General features: G+C 43.6%; 1 protein-coding gene across 1 annotated transcript in view; it reads left to right on the forward strand.

Annotated features, from left to right (window-relative positions):
- The window catches only part of cacna1g (calcium channel, voltage-dependent, T type, alpha 1G subunit), a 435,684-nt gene that overhangs the window by 398,049 nt on the left and 12,608 nt on the right, over positions 1-25,027 (forward strand). Inside the window, exons 26-36 of the mRNA XM_039739383.1 lie at positions 840-991; positions 3,008-3,117; positions 3,774-3,907; positions 6,252-6,322; positions 7,133-7,211; positions 7,365-7,486; positions 8,299-8,649; positions 10,993-11,133; positions 15,087-15,221; positions 20,109-20,295; positions 22,371-22,543. Of these exons, the coding sequence (XP_039595317.1) occupies positions 840-991; positions 3,008-3,117; positions 3,774-3,907; positions 6,252-6,322; positions 7,133-7,211; positions 7,365-7,486; positions 8,299-8,649; positions 10,993-11,133; positions 15,087-15,221; positions 20,109-20,295; positions 22,371-22,543 (1,655 nt within the window). The remainder of the gene's footprint in view (positions 1-839; positions 992-3,007; positions 3,118-3,773; positions 3,908-6,251; positions 6,323-7,132; positions 7,212-7,364; positions 7,487-8,298; positions 8,650-10,992; positions 11,134-15,086; positions 15,222-20,108; positions 20,296-22,370; positions 22,544-25,027) is intronic.

The following is a 25,027-nucleotide window of genomic DNA, read 5'->3' on the forward strand; positions in this document are numbered from 1 at the left end:
AGTGCAGATTATTAATGTGTATAGAATCAATTATTTATGTGATTTGTTGATTATTAATAATTAACTGTTTAATTAGTCATAGATTTAGCTAATTAACCAATTAATTAGATACATATGATAGGATACTGGATTCATGACTACTGCATGCAGTGTCCTTCACAGGCTTAGAATATAAGATGCAGAGATATTCAATTAACATAATATTAACTAACAGACTGATTCAGTTAAAAATAAAACTAATTATAATATGAATGTTTATTTCATTTGTTTATTTATTAATCAAGTCATTAGAAATACATATCTTATAAAGTACCAGTTTAAGTACCACGTATAGTGCATTTCACAGTGGGTTGACTGAGAGGCCTGTACAGATGTCAACATGCAAAGATATTCAAAAATTAGCATTGCTTGATAAAATGAATTTGTGAATTGTGTCATTAGCTAGGAACTAAATTGGTTAAAGAATGAATTTGATGTAATTAACGAGCAGTATGTAAAGACAGATTATACTCAATGAGATGAGAGAATCCCAATCCTTTTTCAAAGCAACTAGTAGATAGGTACTGTGTCAAAAACGTGGTCTTCTCCAAACTGACAAGAAAACGGCCAAGGCTGTATGAAAGCCCCCCATGCAGAAGGAATCTATGAGATGAGTTTCTAGAGAATGTTGTAAAGGGAGATACTGGACTGGCTGAGGTTTTTTCTTTTTCTTTATTTCTTTTTTTTGCTATTATGCATGTCAGTAGTGTGGTAAGTATGTTGTGTGTATATGGAGGGTGGAGGTCCACATTTGTCAGCTCTGACAGTCACCCAGTTTGTTCCTGCCTGTTCCCTTGTAGAAGCGCAGTGTAAACCCTACTATTCTGATTACTCTCCCACACGCCTTCTCATCCACAAGATGTGCACCAGCCACTACCTGGACCTCTTCATTACTGTGGTGATTGGCCTCAATGTCATCACAATGGCCATGGAGCACTACCAGCAGCCACAGGTGGGTATCCCTGTCTGATATGTGGGTGAGTGGACAAGTCTGTCTGGTGTGTTCAAAGTGCCCAGTAAGTGTAGGCTTTCAATTTGTTATTTTAAGTAAATTCTTGAAAATTTGAACCCACTAGATAGATAGATAGATAGATAGATAGATAGATAGATAGATAGATAGATAGATAGATAGATAGATAGATAGATAGATAGATAGATAGATAATACTTTATTTGTGCCCAGTGGAAATGTAAATGTTGCAGAAGCTCAAAAGAAAATGTAGGTGGCAGGAAGATGTGGTCGGATCTGCCCAGTTATGCCTTGTGGTTTACATTTAGAGACATTAACATTTGACTTGAGATCGTCCAGTTTGTTGCATCCACAATTAGAGCGTCCTGATAGAAGTTTGTTCCTTCCAAAGCTCCCCTGGTTGAAGTCTCCAGCATTCTAAAGTCAGAATGATTTATCAATAGCATGTTGGTAACAGAGAGAATCATTTCTGTTGCGGAGTTAATAAATATTAACAAGGGTGATGCAACTTATTTCCCTTATCTCCCTAGGCTATAAACTTAACACATTTAGTCAGTTTTTTTTATTTATGGATTACACATTTTAGTTTTAATTGAAATCTGCCCATGTTTTTACCATTAATTATTCACATAAATCTCCAGTCCCCCATCCTGCTTTTACTACTCAGTCTAATCGTATCATTAAAATAGCATCTGAAGTAAGAAGTTTAATCTTGTTCTCCATAGCAGCCAAAAACCCACCAAACCTGAACTTGTCGTAACTCGTACTAGCTGAGTATGGGAATATTTAACATATCCCACTTTTTGTTCCTCGGAGTCTCTTACCTTCTCAGATGTTGTAGATGTAAGGTAGCCTTTAGATCCTTAGAGCACACCTGTGACATCATTGAAGTGCACAGTTTGTCCGAAAGGCATTTGAGATGAGCCAACACTCAGATTTGTAATGACAACAGCATATCTTCAATTTAAAAATGCATTTAAAAATTTATAGTGGCAATTCAAGTGGCAGAGCACATTTAATCTTAACATACAGCGAGACCCCCAAGTTAACAGAGAGTAGAGTGGACCTCCTTTGCAGTGTGCACTTCTCAGTGGTAGGCAACTGGCATTCTGTAGCATAGGGAGCATTTGGGGCCACTAGAGGGAGCTGTAAATACAAGCCCCTATTCTTCCGTGTGACACCAGAAGTCATTGCCAGGAAACGGGCGTAAGCAGTTCATAGCTGGGGCATAAACATCTACTGGCCAAGTGGTCACTGAGTTTGGACTCGAGAGGAAAACATTTGGCAAAGACTCAGCTGGTGGAATGAAGCAAAGGCCAGGCTGTGGAGAAGGAACTGGTGAAAGATAAGGGAAGGTAAGCAGAGAATGTTATGTGTAATATTTTTTGGAAAGTGGGCAAGCCACCACTTCTGATAGTTTTAGGTATTTTGTATATAGGTGGACCTTATGGCACATCACTTTGTTTATAAATGTGTTACTTTTTTGTACTTTGTTTTCTCCTATTTTTTTAGAGCTTTCCTATAATAAAACCTTGTTTTTATACTTTTGGCCTACACCAGACTTCTTTAGGTTTGGGGTCATCTTGTGAGTGCCCCCTACAGTCAACAAGGCCTCACCTACCATGGTGGAGTAATTTTTATACTTCTTAGGTGGTGTTATTTTTTCCAAAACATTTAATTCCTGACATTATGCAAAGGATGACATTTTCAGTTAACACGTTTAAACACTTTAGGCATAAAAAGTTGACTGGATTTTTGCAGGCTTCAGACCGACACACACTGATTCTGAGCATTTTAAAGAGGGTCTTCTTTACTATCTCAAGCTTCGTGTAGGCAGACTATGACTGTCCTTGAGGCCCACAGTGTCTCTTTTGCCCTCCTCTGTACAGCATGGATTCTGTCCAGCACAAATGAACACGGCAAGAAGCCTTTTGACAGGATGTGCCAGATGAATGACCTTCAGGCAGTTCTGATAGTCTGTTGCTCTTGTGCTCTACAGGTCCTGGATGAAGCCCTGAAGATCTGCAATTATGTGTTCACCATCATCTTCGTGCTTGAATCAGTCTTCAAACTGGTTGCTTTTGGGTTTCGACGATTCTTTAAGGACAGGTATGGTTAGTCAGGTAGCATAAACCTCTGATGTGATCCAACACGCCCCATTATTGAACATTAGAGCAACACAACCAAAAACACGTTACCACCAAGAAGTGTGAAACATCTGATAATATTAAGTTCCGTAAGCTTGCTAATTTGGAGAGTTGCCCTCCTGCCATGGTTACTAACAGTATGGCAGACGTTGTGGGAGTGGGATACTTTGGGACAGGTGGGGCACAACATAGACATTAGTGGAGCAGAACCTTTTCACTCTCACACAGATGGGAATGGAAGGTCAGAATTGAGATTGTGGGATAAAGGTGAGATGACAGAGTGCCTATAATATTTAATAAAACTCCTGCAAAAATAATATTGATTTAAATATAAACAATAACAATTACACCGTCATCACATTAGGTGGATCAGATTAGTGCGCTTGTTAAGTTGAATGGCCTGTTTCTATCAAAATGTGAAAAAGTGAAGGGGTCTGAATACTTTGTGAATGCATTGTATGTCCAGTATCTCCTGTGACATATCCAGCTGGCCAGCGGTCTTCTCAAAGACTAACTAGTAGGTCCTGTTATCTTTAAATTTCTGATGAATCCCTATTATTTGAATGTAGGTCATTCATCCAAGGCGACACGGCTCTAACTGAGGTTTTCCTGTTGTAGGTGGAACCAGTTGGATTTGGCCATAGTGCTTCTGTCCATCATGGGGATAACACTGGAGGAGATTGAGGTCAACGCTTCATTGCCCATTAACCCAACAATCATCCGCATCATGAGGGTCCTGAGGATCGCTCGGGGTTTGTATGGAAACATGAACCTGACCTTTTAAAGTTAGCAGGCTTTTTCAGGGGAACATGATCTTTAGTGTTCTCCAGATGGTGTGCCAGTTCTCTGACAGCTCACTGCCTTGTCACAGCTGTTAGGCTGATTTGAAGGATTAAGCCAAATTCACGTTACCACCCGGGGGTGCCACTGAGCCCCAAACCTCAGACACAGTAATGCCCAACACACTTTTGGGTCTAAATAAAAGATTTTTATTAAACCATAGAACCATTCCAACAATCACTTGTGCAAAGGTCAATAAACTGAACAGAGCTCAAATCAGTTTCTGCTTTCTTCCATCCTAAAAGAGTGTTGCCCACTGCCTCCCAACCTGCCTCCTTTTCAGTCCGGAGCCAGGAATGCTTCAGGTGCCACAGCATGTCTTCTTGGAAGCACTTCCAGATCATATGGAAAGCTGCGAGGTCCTCCCCTAACAGCGCCCTCTGTTGGCACCCATGGATCCTGACAGGGTTATATTTCCGGACTTCAATACCCAAACACCCCTGCAGGTGTCCCAAGTGAGATGCCACAAGAGGACCTCTGCTGCCTACCCACTGGGGGATGGAGCTTCTCCCAGCTTCTGGCTTCCACTGGTCCAACTATTGTATTATTCTGGCTGGGTACAAAGTGGTTTCCATCTAATCTGTCCTTCCATCCTAGCCTCCCATCCAGGCAAGAAATTACCTTCCTTCCTGGCTAGGATGCCCGTCCATCCTCTTGGGCACTTACACACATTACACAACTCTTTGTTATGGTGTATGTTAGATTCGCTGACTGCAGTTGTTGAGCATGTTGCTGGACCAGGTCAGATTACACAACCAAGCTCTGATCTTCTAGCACAGGTAATGGCGTGGTGCTTGACGGCGACGGTGCTGTATGGTGGGTTAAGAGCTGTAGTTAGTTCAGACGCAGCATCTGCCCCTTTTCTTTTTCTTCCATTTTGTTTTAGTATGTAAAACATGAGACATCTGAAAAATTAGTTTCTCTTCCATTTGTGATGTTCAGAACACACATATTACTGACTCCTCATTGCTACAGTTTATACCTTGTGGTGTCAGAGGAGCATTCATCAGTCATCAGTTCTCCAATACACACACCCACCCCTCCGACTAAAGACATAAGCAAAACTGTTTGACTGTTAGACTAGTTGTCTATGTCATGTTAGGTGATTGATTTCATGGGAGTGTGTGACCAACTGCTGCTGACTCGTTATAATTATATAAATGAAAGCTGCCATTTAAAATCGCTGGAAGAGTCATGTAATGTGTCATAAGCGCAAACCTCAATATGGAAACCACTAGTCCAGTCTGTGTCTGTCATTTTATTAGTTAATTAGCTGTGCTACCTGTCTAAGGCCGGTTGAAATCTAAGTAATCAACGTACACCACAGCATTAACATTTGCAGTTCACCATATATTGGAATGTACTTTGAAGTGCATGTAGTAATAAAATACATTGCATTTGTCATTCCAACATCTGGTGCTTCACAGACATTAGTAGTAATAAAATGCATTACTACAAATGTTTGTATTGCGCCATAGATTGGAATGACAAATGCAATGCATTTTATTACTAGAAATGTTTGTGAAGCACCATCTGTTGGAATGACAAGCAGATAAACACAGAAATACATAAACACATAGACATAAGGTGCATGCATGCAAAATGTATCACAGTTGCTGATGCTTGTGCTGCTCTTGTAATATACTGAATGTTGGCCTTGATGAAGTAAGAAAGCTCTCACAGGAAAATATCTGCTGTTGGAGTTTCTCAGTGTCCATTCATCAATTCATTTTTAAAGCTCATTTTGTCCTGGTTAGGACTTTAGGGACTTGTAACCTAATCCAGCAATCAGAACCAGTTTGCAGTGTGCTAGTTAATAACTGGTATCAAGCACATGTGCTTAGGGGACATCCTCAGGTCTCTGAAAGCTAAGCAATACCAACCCGAGTCAAGAGGTGGTGTTGTCAAGTAGCAGTCTCAAGACAAAGCTTGATCTGCATGCATTCTTTGTCTTTTGTATCAATTTTTATTCAGAAAAAGGCAGAAGATATGTGTGTCTTTGAACCCACCTTTCCCGACACTGGTATAAGGGGCTGGGAAACCATAAGTTCTCCAGATTGGTGAACATAATATTGCCACGTGTAATGCACAAAGTCCTAGAACTTTCTGGTCAGATCTCATATATACAGTATATGCTATGCATTTCATATTTAATTCTGTACCTGAAACATGTAAAGTGCTGCTAAACACCAAGGCTACCAGGGCTGGTGTGTGCTGTTGGGTCATCAGCTCATGAGTTCAATTTCTTGTGTGCAGTGCTGAAGCTTCTAAAGATGGCCGTGGGAATGAGAGCCCTGCTGGACACTGTTATCCAGGCGCTGCCACAGGTAATCTCCACTTTTATTTGCTTTCAGTTGTTCCCACTGTAAAGGTTTTCATGGTCAGTGACTAAATTAAATTGATTAAGCTGGCAATATGGAAAAGAAGGCCAATATTAAACTAGCGATGTCAAGAAAATGGAGGGGCAGTTGCAATGGGAGGGGCACATAAAACGATGATTGTCATCTCCAGCCCAACAGCGGATGGCAGCAAGACCTTCAGGTGTGATATACTGTCACACATTTTTATGCTGTGGGTGATCTATCTATCTTTCAATCTATCATATAACATCTTTCATTTCTATCTGTCTATCCATCCATCCATCCATTATCCAACGCGCTATATCCTAACTACAGGGTCACGGGGGTCTGCTGGCCAACACAGGGTGCAAAGCAGGAAACAAACCCTGGGCAGGGCTCCAGCCCACCGCAGGGCACACACACACCCACACTCACACACCAAGCACACACTAGGGACAATTTAGAATTGCCAATGCACCTAACCTGCATGTCTTTGGACTGTAGGAGGAAACCGGAGTACCCGGAGTAAACCCACGCAGACACGGGGAGAACATGCAAACTCCACGCAGGGAGGACCTGGGAAGTGAACCCAGGTCTCCTAACTGCGAGGCAGCAGCACTACCACTGCGCCACCGTGCCACCCAGTTGTAATTGTAATTCTCTCTTTTAGCTCTTGTGAAGGACTTTGGGTTGCACTCCTTGTCTATGAGATGAATGTTGTTGTCCTTAACTTCTGACTCATTTGCGCGCTTTAGAGGAGTCACGTCAAAGTCAGTGTGCCGTTTTCTGTCTGTGCAGGTTGGAAATTTGGGGCTGCTCTTCATGCTTCTGTTTTTCATCTTTGCTGCCTTGGGAGTGGAGCTGTTTGGTGATCTCGGTAAGTAGCAGGGATTTCAGAGAGCAGTCTTCTCAATCATCAGCATAATAGAACATATTACCATGTTACATTACCTAAAACAAACGTAGCTTTATTTAACAGTCACTGATTGGGATTTCTTTTTCTGTATTTTGGCTTCTGTTTGTTATCAAGAATGCAGTGAAGACCACCCTTGTGAAGGTCTGGGACGCCACGCTACATTTCGGAATTTCGGAATGGCTTTCCTTACCTTGTTCAGAGTGTCCACAGGAGACAACTGGAATGGCATCATGAAGGTTGCTGTCTTCACCGCTCATTTTCTGCCTACCTTTTTTCATTTTTGTGATGTGATGTTTTTATTTGGTAATCTTTGAAGTTGCAGATCCATTGTTATCTCTCTGAAAGAGCTGAAATTCCACACTCATAAGACCTGAAATAATAATTATGATATAAACTCTGGCCATTTTATTAGGACTGGAAGGATTATTTCCAGAACCTTCTTGAATGCTTCCCTTGAAGAATTCAGTCTGTTTTGACTGCCAGGTGGCAGCCTACCTAGTGCCAGATAAGGGTGCCTAAAATGTGGCCACTGAGTGTATGTCAACAATACCTTTCCATAAGAATACTCTTTATTTTATATGACAGACCTCACTATACGCTGAACTAGAAGATGGCAGTGGGTGGCGCTACATGTAGAACAGACTTGTCACGTAGAGACGGGGCATGCTGCCTTCCCTTAACTCTGTTGAAGGTGGCACGTCCCACTGTAAAGGTCACACTAGAAAAGTGCATTTCTGTCACTTTACCAAATCTCTGTGGTTTGGTGGGCACACAAAGGCGTTGAACAGCAGTCACTGGGTACCAGTTGTGCCCTGAATGTCAGCACTTTAAGAGCTCCTTACATCTGAGGGCCATTGCAGCAGAGAGCTCTCAGACTGGAAGGACATGAGAGATATAAAGGAGCAGATGTATCAGTGCTGTCATGGTCTGTGGCCACTAAGAGAGCAGTTTTAGCAGTAACACAAATTGAACCGTTCAGAGTATTCAATGCGAGAAGCATGTGTGCATGAAAGGCATTCCAAACCTGTGTTCATTTTCTTCTTTCTAGGACACACTGAGGGACTGTGCCCAAGATATGGGCACCTGCTACAACACAGTGGTGTCGCCCATCTACTTTGTTTCCTTCGTGCTCACAGCTCAGTTTGTGCTGGTGAACGTGGTGATCGCAGTGCTCATGAAGCACCTGGAGGAGAGCAACAAGGAGGCCAAGGAGGAGGCCGAGATGGAGGCTGAGCTGGAGATGGAACTGCGCAACATCAACAGCCCGTCTCCCCTAGCTGAGGGGCTGCCTTGGCCAGGCGGAGTGGGAGACATTAGAGACAGGCCAGATAGTCCAGGAGGGCCCTCTGACTCCAGCCAGGTCAAACTGGACTCACCGCTGTCGCTAGATGCCCCACTGGTAAGTTCGTTGACCAGCAGCAGATGGTAGGCATGGAATTAAAATTTCTCAGTGTGAAAAGCAGGAAGGAACGGATGACCGTGGTCGATGCACTACATGGGGAGAGGTGTTACAACCTTTGGAATAATGTGTGACTGACAGACATCGCAGACAATGCTTTGTGTGTCCCACTTCACAGAAACTCAAGAAAATTATAAATATTGTGACTAATCACAACCCCTCCCAAACATACACAAGAACTTCTGGCTTGGACAGTAAGTGAGCTGCTGCTGTCTGATACCAGGCTTGTAGGCGGAAGTAAGATGGACCAGATTGTTGTCAGACCGGCCCCGTTGTGCCACAGGTTTACGTTTAAAGGCATTAAGATTTGACTGGAACACGTCCAGCTTGTTATGTCCACAAATGGAACATGCTAATAGAAGTTTGTTTCTTCCAAAATTCCCCTGGTTGAAGTCACCAGTGTTCCTGTGTCAGAATGATTCATCATTAAAGTGTTGGTAACAGAGTGAATCATTTCTGTTGATGAGTTACTAAATAGTACTAAGAATGATGCAACTTACCTCCCTAGGTGGTAACATGGACAAATATGGTCAGCATTTCAATGTCTGGATTGCTCATTTTAGATTTAATTGTAATGTGCTCGCGTTTACACCGCTGCTTATTCACATACAGTAGATGTCCTGATTGTATCAGATAAAACACATCCAGCATTAAAATAGCTTCTGAAATAATACGTTTAAGCCAGTTGTCCACAATTCCCAAAATGCCGCAGTACCTGAGCTCGCCATGACTCACAATGAAATGTGACAGTTCATCCAACTTTTTTTTTAGAAGCGATCAAACATTCCTCACTGTATGGAGACAGTGCAGATCTAAAACCTTTCCACCTTACCTAAATGCTTGCTTTGGATTTTCGCCCTTCCCATCCTCTGATGACCTGCTTCTCTGATAAGGTGTAAGAGAGCTCCTTAGGTGGTAGTGATGGTAGACGGACACTAACTCAACCAAAAGATGGTACTCAGTAAACGAGAAAAATGGCGTTGCAATTATACGCCGTAAAATTTCACATTTAACCAATTTGAAGCTCATAATCCTCATGGTTCAAACCCCCACAATCCTATGTGATACATGTACCCAAAAACCAAAGAGAAGGCAGGAAAAATAAAAAACGTTTAAAAGTTAGGGCCGTGTCCTGTGGCTAAATGACACGATGGGTGACAAGGCCAGCCCAATGATCACCTCCTCTTCCAACTTGCAGATTCAGGACCCTTTCTGCTAAGTCCTTCTGGTTCTGACCTTCTGCTCTCATACTTTTAACCTCAGATCTCAGTCTCAGTCTCTAATTTTGGCTTTGTCAGTTTGTCGATTAGAGTGATCCCAACATCGAGACTCATAATTTGTTCTTTAATGTCCCAGCGAGTCATTTTATCCCTTTCGAAGTCCATTATTCCAAAATCTGATGTACTGCATTCACCACAAACTGTCATCGGTTTCCTCACCTGATGAAAGGGTAACATGGGCTCTGGGCAGCACTTTAGAGAGCTAAACTGGTGTGTGAGGCCACCGATTTCTACTTCAGCCCTTCCTGTTGCATCGGTCTCAGAAAACAGAACCTGTTAGCTTAACACTACTTGTTGCTTTATTTAGGCAAGTAGAAGGAGTTGCTGCCCTCGTATTGTGGTAAGCGGGGTGTGACTTGTAAGGGCCCGGCTTTCTCTGTGGCTCTCATTCTGTCTATTTGTTGTTTTTGTAATTTATTTGTTTCTTCTTTCCTGTCACTCTCTCTCTTTCTCTCTCTGTCATTCATTTTCCCTCCCTCCATCTCTCCTCTCCTTTTTATATCTGTTCTTCACCACCTATTTATCCCTTCCCTTTCCATTGACACTCTCTCTCTGTTCTTTTTCTCTCTCCATGCTTCATATCCTCTCCTTCTCCCTCCGCTCAACCCTTGCTTATTATTTCTCTTTCTTCACCCTGGCATTTTGTATCTGTTGATACTTCTCTTTCTTCATACCCTATTTCCTCCTCATCCCTGATTACTTCTTTCTCATTACTCTCTGTTGTGCTTTCATCCTTCCTTTTTTGTGTAACTCTTTTTTGCCCCCATTCTCTTTCACTTTTTTCCTTTCCCTGGCTTCACTTGCTCACCACCTACTCCTCTGTCACCACTTTACTTCTTTCTCTTTTTTGATCTTTCACTTCACGCCAATTGTTTACTGCCCTCCCCTCTCACACTTGCTATCTTCCTTCCTTGCTATCCACCTTCTTCCCAATGACTTCTCTGTCCTTCGCTCTTTTTCTCTCTCACTTCTCTCCTTGCATGCCGGCCTATGCCATTCCCAGGCAAGACATTTACTTGACACCATCTCCCTACTGATCCAGGGCTCGTTGGAAGGAGAGCTCACCCTCATGGACAACCTCTCGGACTCGGTGTGCCATCACTACGCCCTTCCGAAGTCTGGCAAGTGCGCCACCGAGAAGCAGGTTAATATTTCCACTGGCCCTTCTCCCCAGGCGTTTTTGTGAATGTTTCTCCTTGTCAGTGAAGTGGAGGTACTGGGGCAAGCAGCTGTAAAGACAAAGGTTTGGATGGCTGCTGAGTGAGATTAGATTTGTGGGGACCCTTGTATGGTTAAGTGAATGACAAACGCAGGAGTTATAGGCATGTATTGGCCAGCATCACATCATGGAAAAATCTGGCACTCAGGAGGCTTAAAGTTAAGGAGAAGGTCAGACAGCTGTGTGGCAGGCAGACATGACAACCTCGTGACTTCAAAGCTGAAGTCCTGGAGTGTGCTGATTGGAGGGAAGGGGTCAGTCAGCTGAGGGGTTTAGATGAGCAAACACCAAGCCAATGAGAAGTGCCGTAACTTCTCATCACCTTCTAAACCAAGCACATGATGTGCAGAGAAGATAACCACAAGTTCTTCCAAGGTTGCTACCCTCTTATACTGTAAGTTGGGATTTAAAGAAATACCATCTTTGTGACCCCCTCCGGTTTTAGAGTTGCTCATCTCCCTGTTCCAATCTCTAAAGTTCAGGCCTTGAATGGTTTTCTTATATATATTGGTGTCCTGTTGCTCACTACTGGCCATGCTATTCACCCCATGAGCCCCCAAGATGGAGAGCTCCACTCAATGTCTGTAGTGCTGGCACCATTCACTCATGAAATTTTGTGAAGCATCTTTTCTTATTTAGTGGAGTGAACAAGTCCAAAGGGTGCCAATCAGTATGTCTGGGGCAACATTTCTTATAAAAAATTATTTGGCCAATGACACGATCTGTGATGCCGCCAGTTAAAATGATCACAAAAGTGCAGATAATTATTAACTTACCCTCAAACATGGCCATGGCCTTCAAAAGGAGATTCTTTAATTGTTGCATAAAAGATTTCCCTTTGGACAGTTTTCTTTCCAAATGAGCATAGTCTTTAAAAATTAACATATTCCTTAGGTTTCTTAGATAGGGTCAATCTTTTGAACTTACTAAAGGGTGCCCTTTGGAGAATTTGTAATTAAAAAAGACGTAGTGATGAATCCCTTCAGTTACCCAGTGGGTGAGCGTGGGGGTATCTCTTTAAGACAATTTAAGATATGAATGGAAGTGACCCTGAAAGTAAAGATCAAAATGGGTTTGATCTTAAAGGAAAGTTCTATATTTTAAAGTCAAATTTATTTCTTCACAGTCATGGTATATATTAATGGAAGCTGTGTTCTAAAATGAAGCATATTTTATGAATTTTAAAAAATAACTAACCCACCCTTGTGTTCTCTAGTGGAGCTTTATGGCTACCTGGGTCCCATTCTGAACAAAAGCCTTAAAACTTGAATCTGAATGAGTTCATTTTGAAGTTGCTAAAGTTTCAATTCAAGAAAATGTGCCTTCTGTACTTCTGAGGAATGCTTAAACTGGAAATTATATATTTTATCACAGATTCTTGGTACTAAAAAGGAAAAAAGGCAAAGCGCGCAATAGAGTAGACTGAAGCGCCACAATCCAGTTCTCGTATTTTATAACACATGATGAGTGGCTAAGACTGAAGCAAAAAGAAGCGAGGACAACATCTTTGAGTGAGTAAACTCATTGGCACACACTGATAGATAGATAGATAGATAGATAGATAGATAGATAGATAGATAGATAGATAGATAGATAGATAGATACTTTATTAATCCCAATGGGAAATTCACATACTCCAGCAGCAGCATACTGATAAAAAACAATATTAAATTAAAGAGTGACAACAATGCAGGTATAACAGACAATAACCTTGCATCATGTTAACGTTTTCCCACCTCGGCTAGAACTGAAGAGTCTCATAGTGTGGGGTCTCCTCACTCTGTCAGTGGAGCAGGACGGTGACAGCAGTCTTTCAGTGAAGCTGCTCCTCTGTCTGGAGATGATCCTGTTCAGTGGATGCTGTGGATTCTCCATGATTGACAGGAGTCTGCTCAGCGCCCGTCGCTCTGCCACGGATGTCAAACTGTCCAGCTCCGTGCCTACAATAGAGCCTGCCTTCCTCACCAGTTTGTCCAGGCGTGAGGCGTCCTTCTTTATGCTGCCTCCCCAGCACACCACCGCGTAGAAGAGGGCGCTCACCACAACCGTCTGATAGAAGAACATCTGCAGCATCTTATTGCAGATGTTGAAGGACGCCAGCCTTCTAAGGATGTATAGTCGGCTCTGTCCTCTCTTACACAGAGCATCAGTATTGGCAGTCCAGTCCAGTTTATCATCCAGCTGCACTCCCAGATATTTATATGTCTGCACCCTCTGCACAGTCATCTCTGATGATCACAGGGTCCATGGGGGCCTGGATCTCCTAAAATCCACCACCAGCTCCTTGGTTTTGCTGGTGTTCAGTTGTAGGTGGTCAGATGCCAATCAATCTGTGTTGCTGGGATGGGCTTCAGCTCCCCCACGACGCTGCCCTGCATAAGTGGGTTAGAATACACCAGTAACGTCTGTTTAGTTCTTGTCATTTTATTCCATGCCATGCCCGTGCTCAATATTATGTCTCACCAAAGCACATGCCTGCATTATCATTCTAGCAGCAGGTAATATCTTTGCTAAATAATGAAATAAGCTTCTGTACAGTAAATGAAGAAGATAAGTGATCATAAATGTGACTTTTTCAGTGACTTGTCTAGTTGTGTACAGAACAGAAACAGCAATTCACATCTGAGCGCCAACATTTAAAGTCAGTAACGGCCCTTGGCAATGACTTTCTGAGGTGAATCTACATGCCTGGCCATAAACGTTCCACAAAGGAAGACGAGCAGCAAAGTAAAGCGGGCAGATATTCTCCTTTTAAAATGACTGAATCGCACCTCAGTGTTTTGCTTTTTGCTTTTTTCTTCTTTAAATGATACACTGATTTGCAATATGTGTGCATTCTCAGTACCCAGATTAATACTCGATAACATTTCTGGCTTTAAAATATCTTCAATGGGACTATGATACCTTTAAGCTCCATTATAAAATGCAAGAGCAGGTTAGTTACTTTTTTTTTAATTTATAAAAAAAATCCTTCTCTTTAGAATGCATTTTCATGTGGAAAATGTATATATACCATGATTATGAAGAAATAACTTCAAGTTACTTACCCTTTAAAAGTTAAACACTTCCTGAAGAGGGTGTTCTTTGGAACATCTATGCTTAAAGTCAATCTAGTCTTGAAACGTGGAGTGGCGCCTTCAGTTTCTTGGTGTGTTGGGGTCGGGGCGGGGGGCTGCTTGTTTAGACAATTCAAAATGGAGATCAAAAAGGAAGCAGTTCTTGAGTGGCTCTGCCAATTGTAATTAAAAGGGGCTTTGATGCTGGAAAATCAAATACATGTAATTCATTGAGTTTGCAGAAAGGTTGGGGAAGACCCCTTTAGAGAATTTAGAGTCAAAATGGGTGTGGTCTCCTAAAAATGAAGGGGATACAAGGTGTGTGAGGCCTTGGAAAATGTAATGACTCCCTAACTTTCCAGGATGGCGGAGAGGATCCCACTTTAGTCACTTTAAGATCCAAATGGGTGGGGTCTTCAAAAATGAAGTTTGCTGAAGGGGGTGTCCTTTGGATGATTTGTGATCAAAATGAATGTGGTCTTCAAAAACCAAAAGGGTCCTTCCATGAAGGCAAAGTAAGATCAACACAAGTGAGATGTGAAGTTTTCTGGGGCAGGGGGGAGCGCTGACAACACTCTCTCAGGAGTGGATGACAACAGCATACCACCACCCTCTGGGCACAGGGCAGCTTGAGCCCACCTAAAGTTCATGCTGTCCTTGGGCTCACTTCCTTTTGTGTTTTAGGCTGAACAGCCCAAGATCCGGAGGAGGTGGACACTAGGCTCTTATAATTTGGTGTTAAACTCTTCTGTCTTCTGTTCTTTTTTTTTCTCTTGCTTGAATGCTGTGTTTCTCACGCTTGGCTCGTCTTTCCCTGTTTAGATCCCTCTAGCTGAGATGGAGGCTCTGTCTCTGACGTCTGACATTGTGTCGGAGAAATCGTGGTCCTTAGCTCTGACGGACGACTCTATGCCTGACGATATTAACACTCTCTTACTAAATACTCTGGAGAGCAATGTACTTGAAGTAGACAAACCTGTGTTTTTAAGCTCCCTGCTGGGACTCGAAATGCTCCTCGGCTTCCTCCCTGTCTTGAAACTAAAACCACTAGGATGAAAAAAATGCTCCTTTCAAATCTTTAAATTGCAAAAAAAGATTGCTTTCTGTCCAAATAGTTGGGCCAGACTTGGCAGATGATAACTATGGAGGATTATTTTGGACAAATAAACGTGGCACTAAATGAACAATGACAGCATGACATTTGAGTATAAACAATTCACAAAATATGTGTCACAAAATATGTTTTTGTTGCTTATTTCTTTAGGCATTTATGTAATTATTTCATCATTTATTTACACTGCTCTCAACATGAAATAAGCCCTGAACTGAAACACCGTCACTTACACTCGTGAATGTTGAGAGGGCGGGCTCTAGCAAATCCTGTTCTCTGATTGGTCAGTCGTGCACAGACTGGACCACCGCACTTTGCTTGACTTGGGGATCCCGTGGCTCATGCACAGGCTCAAAGTCGCAACTGGGCGTTTCGGATACGAGTGCAAGGAAGAGTTACCTACAATGACTCTGTGAAGAGGCGATTTGAAATTCATCATTAGGAGTTTACATCAGCTGGGGCTGTGGCACTTGATGGCCAAAGGTTTACGTCTGCTCTACCGACAATTCACCAACCAAAAACAAAAATACAGAAGTCGACAGAACGCAGCTTTGACGAGTGAAAGTGACAGGATTCATTTCAGGGCTTATTTCATGTTGACTGTGTGTCACTAAAATAAATAAATGAAGAAGTATGCTAGGAGATCTCTTACATCTGGTAACTGTTCATATATTTTGGATCAATGATTGCAATCTTATACTCGTTTTGGGGGATTTGGGGTCCCTGAATTCATTTTTTCTGTTCACTTTTTCATATTCCAATCTGTTGTTATTGTTGGGCCGTTTTGACCATCATGTAGGGTTGCGTATCATTTTTGGCGCCCATCATTAGGGCAGGCGTACTTGTCATGGAAGTGTTATTGAAGGTTATGACCTTGATTTCACTGTGATGGAATAAAAGGACAATCCTTCTGTATCTCTCCATCTGAGTTGAGGATAAACCCCTTCATGAATCGCATCTCAGAAAAACTTTGGTCTTGATTGTCGCCCAGCTTTCCTTCATTAACCGAAGTCCTGACTCTCTGTGGTCATTAAGGATCCCTGGGCATCTTTAGAAAATGTCCTGGCTAAATTGCCTACAATGGCGTCATCCATTCTGGCCCCCTAATCACCCCGGTCACTAATTGGCTAACTGTCTGTCACCCCTTCACCACCTAATAGCGAATGTGTGGTGTGTGCACTGACACAAAAACGGCTGCCATCATATCATCCAGGTGGGTGCCACACATGAGTGGTGGTTGATGTGGCTCCCCTGTGCCTGTGTAAAGCACTTTGAGTAGTGAGAAAAGCATTGTATACAGTAAATATAGATTATTATTAAATAATAATTATTAGTCTTTTTTTGTACATTCTTCTCCCAGTCACTCTCAAATTCCATCTGCTTTTCAGTTATAACAAAGTATTAGATACATAAACAAGCCGCCAAAAATATATTTTGTGACACATTAATCATTTATACTCATATTTCATGTAGTTATTTATTTATTGTTACATTTCACAGTACCTTTATTTATTTGCATATTTACTTATTGTTTGCTGTACGGTTAGTCAGAAATTTTCCTCCATAGACGAGACTTCTTAAAATTTGCCTCTTATTTCCTTGGCAGTGTGGATGTGCCCTGGCTGCTCTGAAGGTGGCGTTCTCCTCTGCCACTCCCTTTCTCTGGGCACAGTCCGTCAGCCCCCCATGCACACGGGGCTTCAATCTAAGAATGTCTGATTGGCACAAGCAGAATGTGGAAGCCTGTGTATTTCGAGCCCTGGCTTGGCATTTAGCCATTCACACCTCTCTTTCTGTCTCTCTCTCTCTCTTTCTCTCTCTCCTTCCTGATATACACACATTCCCCCATTCGCGGCCTTGTGTGTATACTGTAGAGTAGATCCTCTCTCCCACCTCATAGCAGACACTGCTTCTCTTCAGACATCTCTGGATTCATTCTGTGTGCTCGGCCTCTCACCGCTACTCTCACGCCTAGTTCTCGTATCGAAAGCCTTCTCTTTTCGATCAGCTCTGCCTTCCATGGTTTGCATTGATGGATCATGTCAGGCGTTACGTGAGAGAAAGAAAAGGTTGAGGAAGAAATGTTTGACATCTTCTCCTTCTTTCAGCAGAACGTTTGAGATTTTTTGAAAGTTCTGGAAAGATGAACATTGGAAGTTCATCTTCCAGATTGAGGGAGCAGGTCATAAGCCTTGAAAATAACCCAACTTGCCTCATATGACGTCTGTTTCAGAATACTGACAACATGAGTAGCATGAGAGGCAGGTGGAGCATTTACACTGATTTTCAGTTGCTTGCACCCTAAACTACGTGACACGTGAAGGTTTCAAAATTCAGACAGTTCTGTCCCTTTTGGGTGTGTTCATTAGCACGTTGACTGCCACAGTGAAAACGGGTCCATTTATTCATGACGTCAATGTAAAAATCAGCGTATTATTTTAATACTAGCATAGCGAAACAAGTGGTACAATGGTAAATCCATCTGTTTCGATCACGTCGTGCATTTATGAACCTCCGTTCACCAGATACGTCTTACATCCTTCTTCCTTTGTACATCTTGTTGCCTTTTTTTGCCAGCCATGTCTGCCCCATTGTTGGACGTATGCCACACAGTTTACTACTGTATGACGGCCACTTGACTTTGTTTATTGGACATTCCTACCCTCTCGTGGATACAGAACGACATTACACTCGGGCCAGGGCACGGATGCCAGACGGATGGACGCCTTATCGTTTTTTTTTATAAAGAGCAACACTGATTAAATGCATTTTGTTATTGATCCAAACTCACAATAAAACATTATTGTCTGTAAAATAAAATCCATTTGAGTTATCCCGTAGTTGGCACATGGAATAGAAAATTCTTTGTGCTAGTGATGGCTGATTCATGAACGATTCATTGTTTTTGAGCGACTCTTTTCATTGAATCGTGGGAAATGATTTGCGAGTTCGATCCAAGCGATTCACTAGAGCTCAGCGTGATTGCGCCGGTTTGATCTCGTCTTTAGTCGCAGGGGTGGCTCTGTGTTCATGGGAGCTGCCAACTAATCCATGTTCATCTAGAAGTATAAAGCACAGAATGCAGCATTGAGGAATAAGGAATGTGGGTGTGTTGGAGCTCACAAACAGAAGAGAAGCTCGTCAGTCCAGCGTCTCGCGTTTTATGTACCACAACAGAATTGGGAAAAAGAAAAAAAAGGTCGAGACTGCGTCTGAACTCGAACCACCTGTTAACCCTTCATACAGCACCGGCTCCATCAGGCAGCACGCTATTGGTTGTCAGCCTGACTGTGCTGAAAAGATGGCACACGGCTGTTAAATTTGTCGTGCCCAACATTGACATGGTCTGGCGCCAAGATCAGCAGCTTCAGTCAGTAACTCTGACATACTCAACGACTGGAGGTCACCTAACGTGACGTCAGCTTTACCCACAAATATTTAGTCCTACAACCACAAAGACGATTTACAATGTAACTCTTAGGTTGCATCCGACTATAGATGGCCTGGTATGAGTTTGCTCAGATTTAGCAGTCAACGTGTTAATGGCTCTATAGGCCAGTTCAGAGCCATCTGCAGACCTGCATGCATAAAGCAGCACTGCCCCCTACTGTCAGATCAGCAGTCACCTTCTTCTGAGAGTTTGGAATCAAGTGCACTGAATTCAGCGAGTGTTTTGAGTTAATGGCTACACCCTAAACCATGCTAGCAGCACCTGGCGTTAAGTGAGAGTTGGTGAAAAACAAATTCTGTTTTCAATTTCGTATGTATTCAAAAAAATTAAGAAACACAAAGCAATAATGGGGGGCGGGGTGGGGAGAAAGCTTGACTTTCTATCCCCCTTCAACTGGAGAACACTCAACCGTGCAGCTTTAGATGGATTCATCAGGCGTTACTTTCAAGGAGTAACCAAACATTCAGTGCAAGCAAACATCCAAAGAAAATTATGAATAGCGCACCAGTCAGGTCATGCCATTGCTGGTCATTAGCTAAAAAGGGAAAAATGAACGCAAGGTTGGCCTCAGCTTTCAGGAGGCTCGGTTCAGTTAATATGAGACCTGACCCCGTACTAGATGAGCTGGCAGCAATGCCATGGCTTCCCATAGCTTCTCTTCACTTGGATAAAGTCAGGCATCATAAAGCAGGACCGTAATAAAAGTGACCTTCTCAGTGCTCTCTTCAGTCCGTCACACACTCACATCTTGGTGAGGTAGAAAACAGAAGGGTGACGGCTGGTCCAAGTGTAAATGGGGCTTAGCACTGGTAAAGATAAACTTTGACTGGAGTAGGCAGATGATCAGGCCTTTCTCGACTTCTGCTTTAGGGTGTTGAGCTGCCCTATTTCGACATTGACACCAAAGCCTGAAGAGCTGTGGTCCATGGGGTCAGGAAGACTCACAAATCAAGCAGAAGAGCGTGTCCAGGCCATGAGAGATCAATCCAGTGAAGGGAGGGCATGAGACATCAATGAGACCAATTAAGAAATTACATAATAAAAAAAAAAAAAACCCCAGTAGAAACCCTTGTGCACATGTGTAGTAGACATGTTCAGGATGTCCCATCACTGTTTGCTCTTTGTCGCTGTCCGCTGGTCTGTTCCTGCCGTGTGATTACCACGCTTCCCAGTGCCTGTCTCAGTTCTTTTGCATGTGTCATCGTTCTTCTGGTACAAGTGTCCTCACTGCAGATGTGGGAATCTCTGTGATCACTAAGAGCTGTTGGTGTTTTCTCCACAGGGGGAATTGCGAGCCGAACATAACAATCCCAGTGCCATACTGGCCGATAACCTCCTGTCTGTCAGGAAGCCCTCTGTGGGCCGGACGCACTCTCTGCCCAATGACAGCTACATGTTTCATCCACTGAACCCAGCAGGATCCACTGGGCCCTCCCGAGGGGCTATCTCACCTCAGAAGGGTCAGTCAGGTATATCTTAGATGATCTTACTTTGTGACTTTTTGGTGCCTCACTGCCACAGGGAGCCCAATTTGATGCCCAACCCTGTAACAGTCAATGTAAAGTTTGCATGTTCTTCCAATGCCCATGGCATTTTCACTCCAGATAATCCAGTGTTTGCTCCCACGTCCCATAGACATGTGTGTGTTAGTGTGAGTAAGAGTGGTGTCATAGGTGAGAGTGCCATGTGAGGGTCTGGTGGTATATGTTAGGTTAATGGCCCCTCTGTGAGTGAGAGTGGGTACATGAGTAAGTATACCATGTGTGTTGGTGACCCTGCACAGAAAAGGTGCGGGCTGACGCAGAGAAAGAACAGCTGACATCACCAGCTGTGTTCATAGAGTTGGGGTCTACTTGGCTGACTAAAGGAGCCCTCCTGCTAAATCAAGCTGCAAGAAACTCCCTATTGAGCCAGACATTGCCGTTCACCACCATGCAAATCTTTCAACTGAGATGCTTCCTAGTGTGTGTCCATGACAGTTCACTTGGTGAAGAGGATGGGATTAACACTGTGGATGGGTAGAGTGTAGCGGTGACGTGGAGCAGAAAAGGTGGGGGCTGACGCAGAGAGACAGGTCAGCTGATGTCACCAAGAAGCACTCCTCTCACCCTTCATACCTATGTGAGCTTTACATGGCCGACTGAAGGAGCTCTACTATTAGCTCACACATTAATGAGCTCCTTCTGAGAACCGCAAGGATTCGTTTATGGAGTGTGAGTGAACCAAACTCAGGAAACCTCTTCGGCATGTGAAACTTTCCTGTTCAATCAGAATCAAATATTGCAGTAAAATGGGCGCCGTGCAGTTAACGTCATCAACAACCAAGGGGAAGCAACGTGCAAAAATGTCAGACTTCAAAAGTGCCCCAAAGAATCTCTGCAAATTTCAAGGTAAGCCCCACATCAGACTAGCTGTCCTTGTTGATGGCGGCTCCAGAGAGTGGTGAAGCGTCTCTTAGGTATGCAGGTAAGGATCTCACTCTCCTCTGTAGACATAACCGTAAGAAAAATCTTAATTGACGGTGTCACGACAGAAAGATGCACAGACCATGAGAGCAGAAAAGGAGCGAGGCCTGAACCACAAGCAGTACAGGAGGAGGCTGTAAGACATGACAGGAAAAAAAAGGAAAAGGTGAATCCTCACTATCTGCGGATTCTGTTTTCATGGGTTTGCTTATCCACTATTACAAAAGAGCAGAGTACCCCATTTTGCTTATCCACTTATCCACTCTTATCCTGCCTATTTATGCTCATGCACAGCAGAAAAATGGGAGATGAAGCAATAAGGGGGCTGTGATGCCTGTAGATGCCCAGGGATGCATGCGTGCGACAGGATCATTGTGTGTCCACCTCGCACTGAGAGGCATGGGTAAGCCATGATGGGGGCCAAGGCTTGCAGTTGTTCCCCAGTTACTGTAACTGCGGGTCATAAGCTCACACTGATGACTTCTTACCTGAAGAAGGGGCCTGAGTTGCCTCGAAAGCTTGCATCTAATCTAATCGAATCTGTTTAGTTAACCAGTAATAGGTGTCATTTTGTTTGACCTCTCATGGCATCCATAATGGCTAACACGGTACAACACCCTACTACCATAGAGGAAGTAAAAGTCGTAACCAGGTTTCTGTAGGGCACCATTACCGAGCCTCGAGGGGTGAGAGCGGAGAGCCGGTGTGTCTGCCCAACCCTGTTTCTCTCCACTGGGCCTCCCCCTGAGCTGGAAACCTAACCCCATTTTCCCTTTAGGCTCAATGCTTCAGTATCTGTGTTTTCCATATACACAGGGTTTTCCAGGAACATAACTCCCACGGATAACGAGAATCACGTGAAGGTAGATAACACCACATCAAGACGCAGAGCTGACCGGTCCCTCGTGGTTGAGCTGTTATCAAATCACAAACATCTTAAACCAACTTCCAGAAAGGCTTGAAACTAAAACGATATCCCGGAATGTGCCGCATGTGTTTAGGGAGTTTTGTGATGATCTCTTTTAGTAAATGGCACTCTCTCCCAACTGGGTACTTGAATGTGACCATCTCTTTTGCAGGTTCCACCACATCAGTGCAATCCCAGCCAGCCGACACCAGCACCCACCTTTTGGCCGTCCCGTTGGACTTGTTCCGGCCCATCAGTCCCCACAGCAAGTCCGATTCAGAAAGCATCCCCAAGATCCCCCCACCAAGACGCCCCTCCAGTGCACACAGGATGCTGCGACGGCAGGTGAGTGGCTAACGACACTGGTGCTTGGTGTGTATTTAAGGAAGGAAGGAACCAACTGAGAACCTGTGAGGCATTTATTTCTTACACCACACACTCTCATGTCCTCCTGCGCAGTTGTGCATCTGGGCCTTCCCCATCTTCTTCTGTCCTGCTTAGATCCATGTTGCCCTCTGATCTCAAGACAGTAATGGACCCCATTTCATTCTGCAGAAATGCAACACGTGTCTTAAGAAAGCTGTTTTGTTTTGGCCATTTTTGTCTGAACCCAGAACTGAACTTTAGGAATGCCAGTACCTTGCAACACAAGTGAGCAGAATAACCGGTCTTAGTCGAGCTGATACAATGACGAAGGTTTCTCTAATAGCCAGTCAGCATTTATAATTAGGGGAAAAGCTACGGGAGGTGACCATTAAGGAATGGCTGCTCAAAATGGGGCTGTGTAGTCATGTGTGAGTAACAAACTAAAAAGCAGCCACTTGAAGCAGTAATAGTCATTAGGAACTCTAGTAGTATCTTGGATGAATTTTTAAATCGGTTTAATGGTATCTTGATAAAAAAGAGATCAACTGCTATCGAAAATATGCAAATTTCTGGGTGTGTGCAAACCTTTGACTGGTAATGCAAATGTGAACTACATAAGTAAGAGCGAGCTGTCATTCACTTTCATGAGAAAAGTAGAGAAAAGTGTATACCGCATACCCGCTGTAGTTGTCATGCCATGTCACTTTCTAACCCGTTTAGTCCAGACCAGGATCATGGGTAGGGGGTCTGGAGCCTAGCCCAGTTAGCATAGGGCGCAAGGCAGGAATAAACCCAGGGCAGGACAGGAAACACACACACACCACACACACCACACATGTAGTGTCACCGGTTCACCGAACCTGCATGTCTTTGGACTGTGGGAGGAAACCAGAGGAAAACCGCACAGACACGGGGAGAACATACAAACTCCACGCAGGGAGGTCCCAGGACACAAACCCTGGTCTCCTCACTGCCCCGCCATGCAGCCCTCTCATCGTAGTGTAGAGACTTTTAATGGAGTTGCCATTTTGGAGTACATGGGGAGGGTTGGTGTCAGGAAAGTCTTCTGGCCATAGTAAGAACCTATAAAACAACGACCTCACATATGGAAGAGGAAGAAGAAAAAGAAGAAGCTATCATCTACTGGGGAGCTTGGAAACCCTCCTAAAGGCTAAGCGGTTAATGACAAAGAGTCTTATAAATTGTCAAGTAGTCGTAGTTGGAGGATCACCGGTCCTCTTTCATTCTGTTCTTTGGTGCTTTGCCTTGGTTTGCTATCTGGAAGGCACTATATATGTACGAGAGTAAGTCCATTAATATTTACAATCTATTTTTAAAATGCCTTAGAATTAAATTTGAGACAGCATTGTCCCCTTGCCTTTCACTGCACGTAATGCCCCCAGCGGTCCTTGGGCTTATGCGCCACTGTGAGCTGTTTCAGGGCCCATCTTGCACAGCCTTTATGAAAGCCAAGCCTGCTGTGGATGGTCTCATATGCAGAACCAGGACTGGTCAGTTTGCCAGAGTCACGGAAAGGGCTTGCTCAGTGTTGTCATCGTTAGTGGACATGGATGGACGTCCTGCTCCTTCTTTGTGCTTAACACTTGTCCCACCGTTTTTGAACTTCTCACTGCAATTGTAAACACTCTGCCGTGGTAAAGCACTGTCTCCATATTGTGGAGAAAGCCTGCTATAGATCTTGACCCATAAAAAGTGAATCGGTACTCGCTGCTCTTCTTTGGTGCAAACAGAGGACAGAGAGGCCATGTTTAATCCTAGAAAACAAAAAGAGAGAGTAACTGAGTGAGGTGAAAACTTGACCACTGTAACCACAGACACGCCACCTGTGCACGGAGAAAACTGTACAGCCAACATAAACAAAATGATCACAAAAGTGTATCTAATTCTTAAGTTATCCTCATAAAATAAAGGGTACTCTACTGTCAGGCAGCACGGTGGCGCAGTGTGTAGCGCTGCTGCCTCGCAGTTAGGAGACCTGGGTTCGCTTCTCAGGTCCTCCCTGCATGGAGTTTGCATGTTCTCCCCGTGTCTGCGTGGGTTTCCTCCTACAGTCCAAAGACATGCAGGTTAGGTGCATTGCCGATCCTAAATTGTCCCAAGTGTATGTGCCCTGCGGTGGGCTGGCGCCCTGCCTTGCGTCTTTTCCAGCAGACCCCCGTGACCCTGTAGCTAGGATATAGCGGGTTGAGTAATGACTGACTGACTGACTGACTGACTACTGTCAAACATGCAAGGCCTGTCAGTGAAATGAAGGCTTCAAGTGCAAGAGACTGCATGCTGTGTTTTTTTTTTCCTCTTCTTTCCACAAGATGGCACCCAACTGTACAATAAAGGAAAAGAACAAAGCGTCGTGTCCATCAATATAAGGAGAAGCACAGCACATCAGGCCCACATTTAATAATAATAATAATAATAATAATAATACATTTTATTTATACAAGG

The sequence above is a fragment of the Polypterus senegalus genome, chromosome 17 (genome assembly GCF_016835505.1).
Source record: "Polypterus senegalus isolate Bchr_013 chromosome 17, ASM1683550v1, whole genome shotgun sequence".
In the NCBI taxonomy this organism is placed as follows: Eukaryota; Metazoa; Chordata; class Cladistia; order Polypteriformes; family Polypteridae; genus Polypterus; species Polypterus senegalus.